Here is a 13,644-nt window from a genome sequence, read left to right on the forward strand (position 1 = left end):
AATCCAGTAAAACTTCTATTGCCACCAGTGCCTCCACTCAAAGATATTAACACATGCTTAATAACTATACACTTCATACTTAAATATCTAAGACATCTTAACGAGGGCTACACATTTTATACACATTGGCTCAGGGACAACATTTTCTGGCATATTCTGAACACTGCTGAGCACACAGATGGTCCCCAGTGAATAATACAAATCAATGTCATAATAATAGTGGACTTTATGGACTCTGTGGATGCAATTTTTGTCCTTTGTTTTGGAATTGGCCTGGATAAAGCTGAAACCCTAAGTATTTGAGGTATAAACGCATCTGATACTTATATGACACTTTCTGATTCCTTCCTTTTCTTAAGCTCAGAACAAAAAATGGTTTTTCTTTAAAATGTAAAATTTCACAGCAACCATTGCTCTACGACCCAGCATGGGGCAGAACTGTCACCTCTAGGGAGTTAAGTGATCTTCTCTCATCTGACTCTCATTCTCCATCCTTCCTGACCTCTGTGCTGCTTTTCATGCCGTCAACCATGACATCCATCCCAACCACCTGGGACCATTTGCTGGAGTCTCAGAGAGCTGACTACCTTGGTTTTACTTCCATCTATCAGAGTCCTTTTTTTTTGCAACATGCAGGAGAGAGATAGGCTGGTCTGCTGGATAGGGAGCTACCCCTGAAAGATCTGGGTCCTACTCCCCCCATGGACTTCCTGTATGACCTCAGGTCAGTGCCTTAGGGACAGAGTTTCAAAAACTTTTAGGAACCCAAAGGTGCAGCTAGGCATCTAGTGGGGTTTACAAAGCACCTAACCTTCTAGGCACTTTTGAGAATCCCACTAGGTGCCTAAATAAATTTGAAAATCTGGTCTTCAGTCTGTATGTGCCTCAGTGCCCCTTCTGTATAAGGGGGATAACAGCACTGCTCTACCTCACCAAGGGGCTGTGAGGAGAACATAAGAACAGCCATACTGGGTCAGACCAAAGGTCCATCAAGCCCAGTATCCTGTCCTCTGACAGCGGTCAATGGCAGGTGTCCCATAAGGAATGAACAGATAGGTTATCATCAAGTGATTCCATGCCCTGTCACCCAATCCCAGCTTCTGGCAAACAGAGGCCAGCGACACCATTCCTGCCCATCCTGGCTAACAGCCATTGATGGACCTATCTTCCATGAATCTATCTAGCTCCCTTTTGAACCCCGATATAGTATTGGACTTCACAACCCCCTCTGGCAAGGAGTTCCAAAGGTTAACAGTGTGTTGCATGAAAAAATACCTTCTTGTGTTTGTGTTAATAGAAATAGGTTAGACATTGTAAGTCACTTAGATACTATGGTGATGGGACCACATAAGTCCCGGCGAAGATTTAAAGGGCCCAGGGTTCCTGCTGGAGTAGCAGCGGCTGGGAGCCAGGGCCCTTTTAAATTGCTGTTCCCCGGGGCAACTGCCCCTTTTCCCCTGCTTCCGTCGGCAAAAGGGGACCGACGTTAAAGCACTGCCGTCAGCTGTGTATGGGCCCGTACCGGTGGACACTTCTTACAGTATGCTATACTGGCCCACTTTCACCTCTGTACTAACTGTAGTTAAGAGCTCAATCTGGTGACTTGCACACCTCCTGTACGAAACTTGGGAGGGTGGGGGGATAGGGAAGGAGGAGGGCTCCCACCCCCCTCAAATGGTACCCTGACTTCCTAACATTCAGAACAAAAGAAAGGAGTAACTGGGTGGCTCAAGGTAACTTGTGGCTGTTGAACCCAAGTGACACCCATATACTTAGAGTTCATAACCTGCCCCTGGCAACTATGAAAGTTTTGCTGTCTACTTGCTTTCTGGAGGGGTTCCTTCTAGAAGCTTAGGCCTGTATTAATCAAGAGGTTTTCACAGTTTATTTCTACAAACCACTCCCAAATTAAGGCTTTATTCTTCATTGTGTCTGAGCAGAGCTTGGGAACAGTGCAGATGGGACATCAACAGGGAGAGAATTATGACTCCCTTATTCTCAGCCAGCTGAGATCAGTCATAGCTGAGCCTCATTGTATGCCTCTCCAGATATACCCCTGCACCGCTTGCTGGGGGATATAAGTGATGGAGCCTCCCATGGCAATTGAGATTCCCTTCTGCAGAGGAGGAATTCTCCTGGGACATTTTCCAGTTGTTCTGAGCTCATTTTGTATAACTTAAGTGTTACAAAGTAAACTTGGTGGATCAAAGAACCCAGCCCATTAGTGTCCAAAAGAAACTGCTTAAGAGAAATGCAACTGGGCAGCATAATGGGATTCTCTGCTGGACAGCAAAGCTATTTGGAAAGTCCAATTTTACAGTTTCACTACTGAAGAGGAAACAGGAGGTGACAGGGATTTATAGTGCTCTCCGGCATATTCTCTGCAGCTGTGGAGACCAAAGGACCCATAGAAGATCCACAGATCAACAGCTGTGAAGGATACTTGTGTCTGAACTGAGCCCATAGACTACAAATACATCAAATAGAGAATGGAGGAGCATTGGGAATACAATCTGGAATAAAAGAAAATCTCTGAGAAATTCGAAACAGCTAATAGGCTTTTACATAAATTGTTAGCTATGGAACACATACAGCACTACCAACATGCCATATAAAAATAACAACAAAACTGTAACAAGAAGGGAAATTAAATATTCATTACCTAAAATTCCCATAAGCACTGCAGGTTCCTTGGATGGAATTTGTTGTAGAAAGGGTAGAATGTCATCAAGTACAAACCACTTATCCAAATATTCCAAAATCTTTCCTAAACACACTAAGGAGTTCACGCGGACCTATTAAATATGTAACAGAAGTTAACATCTCTAACTTCTATTTTTGACTAAAAATAAACATTTTAAAATACATGAATTTTAAATCTTTATAAAAAGAGATAAGATTTTTGTATTTAAAACTTGTAATTTAGCAAAAGTGTTAAGACAGACTAAAATAACTGGACAAACTACATTTTTTACAAGATTGAAATAGATAGACCCCAAAGTCCTCTAATACACAGTTATGATTAAACATTATTGTAAAAATAGTATCTTGAACCACAGAAATAAAGGGCTAGAAGGGACCTAGAGAAGTCATCAAGTCCAGCCCCCTTACTAAAACAGGACAAAGTAAACCTAGACCATCCCTGACAGATGTTTGTCCAACCAGTTCTTAAAAGCCTTCAGTGATGGGGATTCCACAACCTCTCTTGGAAGCTTATTCCACCACTTAACTACTCTTATAGTTAATATGTTTTTCTAATATGTATCCTAAATCTCCCTTGCTGCAGATTGAGCCCTTCACTTCTTGTCCTCCTTTCACTGGACATGGAAAACAATTGATCACAGTCCTCTTTTATAACGGCCCTTAACATGTCTGAAGACAGTTATTAAGGTCCCCGCTTCAGTCTTCTTTTTTCAAAACTAAACATGCCCTGGTTTTTTATCCTTTCCTCATAGGTCAGATTTTCTAAATCTTTTATCACTTTATTGTTCTTCACTGAACTTTCTCCAATTTGTTCACATCTTTCCTAAAGTGTGGCACCCAGAATGGGATGCTGTACTCCAGCTGAGGCCTCAACAGTGCCGAGCAGAACACATTCTTACATACAAGTCCTATTAATATACCTCAAAATATTAGCTTTTTCCTCTACAACTACACCACATTGTTGACTCATGGTCAATTTGTGCACCACTATAGCCTCCACATCCTTTTCAACAGTCCTTCCATCTCACAAGATATTCCCCATTTTGTAGTTGTGCATTTGATTTTTCCTTTGTAAGTGAAATACTTTGCACTTGTCTTTATTGAATTTCTTTCTTGAATTGTAGATTTCTGACTAATTCTCCAATTTGTCCAGGTTGCATTTTGTAAGCACACACTCTGCTCCATTATCCAAGTCATTAATGAAAATACTGAATATAGTACTGGAACCCAGGATTGACTCTCCAGTGGGACTCCACTAGATACGCCCTCCCAGTTTGACAGTGAATCATTGATAACTACTCTAAGTATGGTCTTTCAAACACTTGTGCACCCAGCTTATAGTAATTTCATCTAACCACATTTCCCAAGTTTGCTTATAAGAATATCATTCGAGACTGTGCCAAAAACCTTACTAATGTCAAGATACATCATATCTACTGCTTCTCTTCTGCACCTCACCCCACCCACTAGGTCAGTTACCCTGTCAAAGAAGGAAATTAGGTTTTTAGCATGGATTTGTTTTTGACAAAACCATTCATCTACCCACCTTATTTTACTCTAGGTGCTTACAAATTGATGGTTTAATAATTTGTTTCAGTATCTTTCCAGGTATCAAGGTTCAGCTGACTGGATTCCCCATTCTCTTTGCTCCCCTTTTTAAAGACAGGCACTCTCCGTTTGCCCTTCTCCAAGTCTTCTAGGACTTCACCCATCCTCCATGAGTGTTCAAAGATAATTACTAATGGTTCAGAGATTTCTTCAGCTAGTTCCTGAAATACCCTAAAATGAGTTTTATCAGGCCCTGCTGACTTGAATGCATCTAGTTTGTCTAAATATTCTTTAACCTGTTCATTCCCTATTTTGGCTTGTGTTCCTTCCTCTTTGTTGTTAATATTAATTGTGTTGAGTATCCAGTCAGCATTAAGATAGGCATTAAACAACTCAGCCATCTGGATGTCATCAGTTATTAGGTCTCCTTCCCTGCTAAGTAGAGAACTTACACTTTCCTTCATCTTTTTCTTGCTCCTAATGAATTTAAATAAGCTCTTTTTATTGCCTTTTTTGTCCCTTGCTAGGTGTAACTCATTTTGTGCGGCTTTTCTGATTTTGTTCCTGCATCCTTATGCTATTCTTTTGTACTACTCCTTATCAATTCATCCATGTTTCCACTTTTTGTGGAAATGCATTTTGATTTTCAAGTCATCAAAGAGCTTCTGATGGAGCCATATTGCCTCTTACTATTCTTCCCTTCACACTGGGATAACTTGCTGTTGTGTCTTTAATAAAGTCTCCTTGAGAAATGGCCAACTCTCCTGAACTTCTGTATCCCTTAGATTTTCTTCCCTTGGGACCTTACCTGCCAATTCTCTGAGTCAGTTAAAGTTCACTTTTTTGAAGTCCAATGTTCTTACTCTGTTGCTCTCATTCCTTCCTTTCCTTAGAATCTTGAAATCTATCATTTCATGATCATTTGCACCAAAATTGCCTTTCACTTTCAGATTCATACCCAATTCCTCCCTGTTGGTCACAATCAAGTCTAATATGGTTGTCCCCCTCATTACTTCTTCCACTTTCTTAAACAAAAAGTTGTCCTCAATACATTCCAAGAACTTATTGGAAAGTGTGTGTTTTGCCTTATTACTTTTCCAACAGATATGTGGGTGAAGTCCCCCATTACTACCAGGTCTTGTGTTTTGAATATTTCCATGTTCCATGCAGTGTATATTCTCCACAACCCATTTGTTTTGCTGAAATGTCAGATCAAGTTTATTTTAATTTCCAGTACTAAACAAACTGCTTAGGGAAAAACAATACATTGAAAATATTCCATTTTGCAAGAGACTGATTCTGATATTAGATCTTTTCCGGTATCAAACATTAGAGTGGGAAAATATAGACTACTACTCTTCAGTACAGTTCATCGACTTGTGTTTGATATAGTCCCCCAACAGAAAGTGTATTAGAATTAAACTAATTCTTCACTTGATACTATGCACTAGACAAACTATGATAGAAGTTAGTGTTCTGTTGTGATATTGCCTTTGCAGTGATCATGAACAATACATTCTTGCTGTAGTTTACTAAATTAAGCAGATGTCACTGAGAGTGATACAGAACCATAAGTGTGTACAAGGCATAGTATAGAAACTGAAGGAACCTGCAGTATCCTCCAGGACTCCTTCCCATACATCACAGCTTATGTCTTGGATTTCCTCAAAGAATAAGAAATTTGCTCAAAGAATAAGAATGGTTGCTAGGATGATTTAAACACTGCTGCTTTGCTTCAAAAACCTTTTCTGAACATAAATAAGGCTCAAAATATTTGGGTTTTATTTTTAAAAATAATTTGTGTCTAAAAGTTAGGATCCTAAGTCCATATTTAGGTACCTAGTTAGTTGATGGGTACTTCATTTTGAAAAATCTCTCCCTTCTAATCAGAGCCCTGGTCTACACCAGGCGTTGAGGTTGAATTTAGTGGCGTTAAATTGATTTAACCCTGCACCCGTCCACATGACAAAGCCCTTTTTTCGACTTAAAGGGCTCTTAAAATCGATTTCCTTACTCCACCCCCGACAAGGGGATTAGCACTGAAATTGGTTTTGCTGGGTCGAATTTGGGGTACTGTGGATGCAATTAGACGGTATTGGCCTCCGGGAGCTATCCCAGAGTGCTCAACTGTGATCGCTCTGGACAGCACTCTCAATTCAGATGCACTGACCAGGTAGACAGGAAAAGGCCCATGAACTTTAGAATTTCAATTTCCTGTTTGGCCAGTGTGGCAAGCTGCAGGTGACCATGCAGAGCTCATCAGCAGAGGTGACCATGATGGAGTCCCAGAATCGCAAAAGAGCTCCAGCATGGACCGAACAGGAGGTACGGGATCTGATCGCTGTATGAGGAGAGGAATCTGTGCTATCAGAACTATGTTCCAGTTTTCTAAATGCCAAAACATTTGTCAAAATCTCCCAGGGCATAAAGGACAGAGGCCATAACAGGGACCCGAAGCAATGCCGCGTGAAACTTAAGGAGCTGAGGCAAGCCTACCAGAAAACCAGAGAGGCGAACAGCCGCTCCAGGTCAAAACCCTAAACATGCCGCTTCTATAATGAGCTGCATGACATTTTAGGGGGTTCAGCCACCACTACTCCAGCCGTGTTGTTTGACTCCTTCAATGGAGATGGGGGCAACATGGAAGCAGGTTTTGGGGATGAGGAAGATGATGATGATGAGGTTGTAGATAGCTCACAGCAAACAAGTTGGACTAGATGATCAGAGTGGTCCCTTCTGACCTTAGTATCTATGAATCTATAAGTGGAAAAAACAGTTTTCCCGATAGCCAGGAACCGTTTCTCACCCTGGACCTGGAGCCAGTACCCCCCGAACCCACCCAAGGCTGCCTCCCGGACCCGCCAGGCAGAGAAGGGACCTCTGGTGAGTGTAACTTTTAAAATACTATACAAGGTTTAAAAGTCAGCATGTTTAATGATTAGTTTGCCCTGGCATTCGTGGCTCTCCTGGACTCCCAAAGGCTCTGCAAAAGGTTTCTGGGGAGGGCAGCCTTATTCCATCCACCATGGTAGGACACTACACCACTCCAGGCCAGTAGCACGTACTCGGGAATCATTGTAGAACAAAGCACTGCAGTGTATGTTTGCTGGTGTTCAAACAACATCCGTTCTTTATCTCTCTATGTAATCCTCAGGAGAGTGAGATCATTCATGGTCACCTAGTTGAAATAGGGTGCTTTTCTTAAGGGGACATTCAGAGGTGCCCGTTCCTGCTGGGCTGTTTGCCTATGGCTGAACAGAAATGTTCCCCGCTGTTAGCCACGCGGGGGGGGGGGGGGGGAAGGAGGGGCAGAGGCAAAATGCGACCTTGTAACGAAAGCACATGTGCTATATATGTAATGTTAACAGCAAGGTTTACTGTGAAAGAGTGTACCCATTGTTCTATAAAATGTATCTTTTTAAATACCACTGTCCCTTTTTTTTTCCTCCACCAGCTGCATGTGTTTCAAGGATAACAGGATCTTCTTCTTCCCAGAGGCTAGCGAAGATTAGAAGGCGAAAAAAACGCACTCGCGATTAAATGTTCTCTGAGCTCATGCTGTCCTCCCACACTGACAGAGCACAGACGAATGCATGGAGGCAGACAATGTCGGAGTGCAGGAAAGCACAAAATGACTTGGAGGAGAGGTGGCAGGCTGAAGAGAGGGCTGAAGCTCAAAGGTGGCGGCAGCATGATGAAAGGAGGCAGGATTCAATGCTGAGGCTGCTGAAGGATCAAAATAATATGATCCAGCGTATGGCTGAGCTGCAGGAAAGGCAGCAGGAGCACAGACCACCGCTACAGCCCCTGTATAACCAGCCGCCCTGCTCCCCAAGTCCCATAGCCTCCTCACGAAGATGCCCAAGAAAGCGGTGGGGGACTCCGGCCACCCAGCCACTCCACCACAGAGGATTGACCAAGTAACAGAAGGCTGGCATTCAAGAAGTTTTAAACTTTTAAAGTACTGTGTGGCCTTGTCCTTCCCTCCTCCACTACCCCTCCTAGGCTACTTGGTAATCCCCCTATTTGTGTGACGAATTAATAAAGAATGCATGAATATGAAGCAACAATGACTTTACTGCTTCTGCAAGCGGTGATCGAAGGGAGGAGGGGAGGGTGGTTAGCTTACAGGGAAGTAGAGTGAACCAAGGGGCAGAGGGTTTCATCAAGGAGAAACAAACAGAACTTTCACACCATAGCCTGGCCAGTCATGAAACTGGTTTTCAAAGCTTCTCTGATGTGCTCCGCGACCTCCTGTGCTATTTTAACCGCCCTGGTGTCTGGCTGTGCGTAACCAGCAGCCAGGTGATTTGCCTCAACCTCCCACCCTGTCATAAACGTCTCCCCCTTACTTTCGCAGATATTGTGGAGCGCACAGCAAGCAGTAATAACAGTAGGAATATTGGTTTCGCTAAGGTCTAACCGAGTCAGTAAACTGCGCCAGCGTGCTTTTAAATGTCCAAATGCACATTCTACCATCATTCTGCACTTGCTCAGCCTGTAGTTGAACAGCTCCTGACTACTCCCCAGGCTGCCTATGTATGGCTTCATGAGCCATGGCATTAAAGGGTAGGCTGGGTCCCCAAGGATAACTATAGGCATTTCAACATCCCCAACGGTTATTTTCTGGTCTGGGAAGAAAGTCCTTTCCTGCAGCTTTTTAAACAGACCAGAAGCTACAAGCGTCATGTACCTTTCCTGGCCTTCCTATGTTGATGTTGGTGAAACGTCCCTTGTGATCCACCAGTGCTTACAGCACTATTGAAAAGTACCCCTTGCGGTTTATGTACTTGCTGGCTCGGTGCTCCGGTGCCAAGATAGGGATATGGGTTCCGTCTATGGCCCAACCACAGTTAGGGAATCCCATTGCAGCAAAGCCATCCACTATGACCTGCACATTTCCCAGGGTCACTACCCTTGATATCAGCAGATCTTTGATTGTGTTGGCTACTTGCATCACAGCAGCCCCCACAGTAGATTTGCCCACTCCAAATTGATTCCCGACAGACCGGTAGCTGTCTGCAGTTGCAAGCTTCCACAGGGCTATTGCCACTCGCTTCTCAACTGTGAGGGCTGCTCTCATCTTGGTATTCTTGCACCTCAGGGCAGGGGAAAGCAAGTCACAAAGTTCCATGAAAGTGTCCTTAGGCATGCGAAAGTTTCGTAGCCACTGGGAATCGTTCCAGACCTGCAACACTATGCAGTCCCACCAGTCTGTGCTTGTTTCCCGGGGCCAGAATCGGCGTTCCACTGCACGAGCCTGTCCCATTAGCACCATGATGCCCACATTGCCAGGGCACGTGCTTTGAGAGAAGTCTGTGTCCATGTCCTCATCACTCTCGTAACTGCGCTGAAGTCGCCTACTCGCCCGGTTTTGCTTTGCCAGGTTCTGGAGCTGCATATACTGCTGGATAATGTGTGTGGTGTTTAATGTGCTCCTAATTGCCAAAGTGATCTGAGCGGGCTCCATGCTTGCCGTGGTATGGTGTCTGCACAGAAAAAAGGCGTGGAATGATTGTCTGCTGTCGCCCTGACAGAGGGAGGGGCGACTGATGACATGGCTTACAGGGTTGGCTTACAGTTGAATTAAAATCAACAAAGTGGGTGGCTTTGTGAGAAACTGAATGGCCATCTCAAGGATAGAACTCAAAACTGGGTTTAGCAGGCCATTGATTTCACAGCGGGAGGGAGGGAGGAGAAAATGAATACAAAACAAATCTGATCTATTTCTTGTTTTGAGCCACTTCATCTTTATACATCTTGCTGGCAGCAGACTGTGTAGTTCGACCGCTAGCCATCGTCATCTCCTGGGTGCTTGGCAGAAGATGGTGCAGTATGACTGCTGGCCATCGTCTTCCGCTAGCTGCAGATTAAAAGACAGTGCACTGCCGGTAGGACTCAATCGCCATGAGATGAAACAAGGTAAATGACCTGGCTGAGTCACTCCCACGTTTGCCCAGGCACCCGGTTAAAAGAGCACCCAGGACTACATCGACGATGGCTACCAGTCATACTGCACTGTCTGCTGCCAAAAGGCAATAAACTGCTACTGTGTAGCAATGCAGTACCATGTCTGCCAGCACCCAGGAGATATACGGTGACGGTTAGCTGAGCGGGCTCCACGATTGCTGTGGTATGGCGTCTGCACAGTAACTCAAGAAAAAAGGCGCAAAACGATTGTCTGCCCTTGCTTTTACGGAGGGAGGGAATGGGGGCCTGATGATATGTACCCAGAACCACCCGCGACAATGTTTTAGCCCCATCAGGCACTGGGATTTCTACCCAGAATTCAAATGGGTGGTGGAGACTGCGGGAACTGTGGGATAGCTCCCACAGTGCAAAGCTCTGGAAGTCGACGGTTGCCTCGGTATTGTGGACACACTCCACCGACTACATGCACTTCGAGCATTTGTGTGGGGACACGCACACTCGACTGTATAAAAACGCTTTCTACAAAACCGACTTCTATAAATTCGACCTAATTTCGTAGAGTAGACATACCCAAAGAATCAAATAAGGCTTAATGCAGTTCAAAAAAAGTGTGTGTGAAATCTACTTAACTGAAATGGCATATTACTTTATCAGACAGACTCAACTCTGAATGCAAGAATACCTAATCACTTCAATTATTCACATTTTTGACAGGACATATCTAAAATGGGGAATTGGGGGAGAAATCCAGAAAACTACTTTGAAAGTTTATATAATTCATATCAAGGAGCACTAGACAATTACTTTTCACATTAGCTAGTTTTCTCATATAACATAAAGAAGTATATAAAGAAAAATCCAGAACAGTTCTTTTTAAATACAAAATAAAGTTTTGCATCACTGAAACACAAGTGATTGCATATTGATTACTGAACAAACAGCAATACTTTTCAAAAAACATGAAGTGAATGCACAGTATTATGGTAGGAGTTGCTGCTGGAAAGCAAGAGCCTGGTACAGAAAACAGAGCATGTTGATAATAATTAAAGCAACAACAGAAAAGCCAAAATTATCTGAGCACTATTTTAATGTTTTGGGAGTAAGGGATGGCAAGATCAAGAACATTAGTTTACTTACAGCAAGAGAGGAAGTTTGCAAACATGCATTTTTAATTCTTGGTATTAATGCATTTTTCATTGACGGGTAGTCTATTAGGTTGGCAAATGTAGGAATTATGTTAAGGCAAAGTTCCTGTAAATAAACAAACCACAGGAGTTTTTAAAAACTTCACTTTACAGTAAAATTAGTAATATATATATACTGTAAGAGCAAAAATATTAGTTAAAACATTCTCAATCCTCCTCTTCAACAAACAAATGTCGTTACCTAATTGATCCGTAACTTATTTTTAAAAAGCTAGAACTTCAAATAGTCTCATTTACTAAAAACATATATTTTTATATTATTGATACACCATTCAGTTACTATTACTACATGCTATATTAATGAAAACTACACTAGTACTACTATTACTACCACAGCATAATTTGAGGATTCATGCCTGGAAAGTCCTTTGAATGAAAAGAGCTACATTAGTATCATAACTTCAAAATATCTGGATCAAAAAATGTCTTACATTTTCACATAACTGTACTTTACAGAAAGCTAGTTTTTAATCACAGAAAAGCAAATTAAAATATATATTTCACTTGATTTGTTACATGAAAAATAAATTCACAACAACATATGTGACAGCACCTAAAATGCCACCTGACTACTACAAAAAGTGTCTCAGCAGTAAAGAAGTATCCAATTAGAATAATTACTTAGACTAAATTATGAATAGTAAAACCAACCTAAGATAGAGACAGATAAAACCTGGTTAATTTAACTCCAGTTATCCAAAATTCTAGTTAAGCCAAAAGTCAGTTACTTTCCCCCATGACTTCTAGGCTTTGCAGGGCTGAAGCCCCGATTTATCCAAGGATTTTGGAGAGGCTTCTGGATAACTGGAGTTTGGCAGTACATAAAAAGTAAAATTCCAAAAGGCAAAAGACAATAAAGCAATAAAATATACATTAAATACTTATTTAGGCAACAGGCCTGAACAGAAAGCTTCACTCTGCTTGACGAAGTTTTTCAAACACTGGAAAACAGTGAATCAACAACATTTGGCACGATTAGGCAAACACCCATGTTTTGTTAACTGATCTCTTTCTAGTCAGGTAGGGAGAAACTCCAACTACATATTTTGGAATTAATGCATAATCCTTCAGGTATGTTGCACAAGTTTTAACTTCCTCTTGTAAGGAGAGAAAAGTTGTAAGGCAGGGGTGGGCAAACATTTTGGCCCAAGGGCCACATCGGGGTTCCAAAACTGTATGGAGGACTGGAGTAGTGTATTAAATTGCTCCCCATAAGAATGTGCTACTTACGGTGTACTACTTATAGCTGCCAGTCCTGGTGCGCAGCATGGTAAGGGGGCAGGGAGGTTGGATAAGGGGCAGGGAGTCCCGGGGGGCAGTCAGGGGACAGGGAGCAGGGGGCAGTTGGATAGGTGTGGGAGTCCCAGGGGGCCTCTTGGGGGTGGGGGTGAGGATAGGGGTCGGGGCAGTAAGGGAACAGGGGAAGTAGGATAGAGGGTGGGGTCTCAGGGTGGGCAGCTGGGGCGGGAGGTCCGGGGGGAGGGCCAGTCAGGGGACAAGAAGTGTGTGTGGGGGGGGGGGAGATGGGTCTGAGGGGGACAGTTAGAGGGCGGAGGTCAGGCTGTTTGGGGAGGCACTGCCTTCCCTACACAGTGTAGTGTATTAAATTGCTCCCCATAGGAATGTGCTACTTATGGTGTATTACTTAAGACTGCCAGTCCTGGTGCTCCATAAGTAGCACATTCCTACGGGGAGCAATTTAATACATTACACCCGTCAGCTCTCGCAGCCCTGCCACACACAGCGCTGACGGCACGGTGAGCCAAGGCTGCACGGGAGGGGCCGGGGGCTAGCCTCCCTGGCTGGGAGCTCAAAGGCCGGGCAGGACAGTACCGCGGGCCGTAGTTTGTGCACCTCTCTCGTAGGGTATACATAATTTGACAGTATCCCTTAACAGCAAAGAAGAAAGTTTTATACACTATTAAAGAAAAACCATAATTACTGCACCTGAATCTGAATTGAAGGTGCTTCTAAGGCTCTATAAACCATTGGAAGAACATTATTCTTTATTTCATCTGGTGGAGTCTTGGTTAGGAGCAAGTCCATTTTTTGCAAGAAAATCAACAAAATCTATAAAACAAGGTAACAGAATGTTATGATTACCACAGATTTTACTTCTGTAACATTACACTTTCAATTTGAGGTTTATTATTGCAATATAGTTTTGAAACCTTAAAAAAGCTCTCTTATAAACAGAGTCAATGGTATTTACACTCACCATGTTGCTAGCCTGAAGGCATGGAAGATAAAATAGACA

At 43.0% G+C, this 13,644-nt stretch overlaps 1 protein-coding gene across 7 annotated transcripts in view; it reads right to left on the reverse strand.

Moving 5' to 3' along the window:
• SCYL2 (SCY1 like pseudokinase 2) overlaps positions 1-13,644 on the reverse strand; it is a 56,300-nt gene that overhangs the window by 13,136 nt on the left and 29,520 nt on the right. For all 7 annotated transcript variants that reach the window (XM_038411264.2, XM_038411235.2, XM_038411255.2 and 4 more), the window contains 3 exons: positions 13,335-13,457; positions 11,320-11,433; positions 2,663-2,795 (listed from right to left, as the gene is read on the reverse strand). In XM_038411264.2, coding sequence (XP_038267192.1) covers positions 2,663-2,795; positions 11,320-11,433; positions 13,335-13,457 — 370 coding nt within the window. The remainder of the gene's footprint in view (positions 1-2,662; positions 2,796-11,319; positions 11,434-13,334; positions 13,458-13,644) is intronic.

Source organism: Dermochelys coriacea, chromosome 1 (assembly GCF_009764565.3).
Source record: "Dermochelys coriacea isolate rDerCor1 chromosome 1, rDerCor1.pri.v4, whole genome shotgun sequence".
Lineage (NCBI taxonomy): Eukaryota > Metazoa > Chordata > Testudines > Dermochelyidae > Dermochelys > Dermochelys coriacea.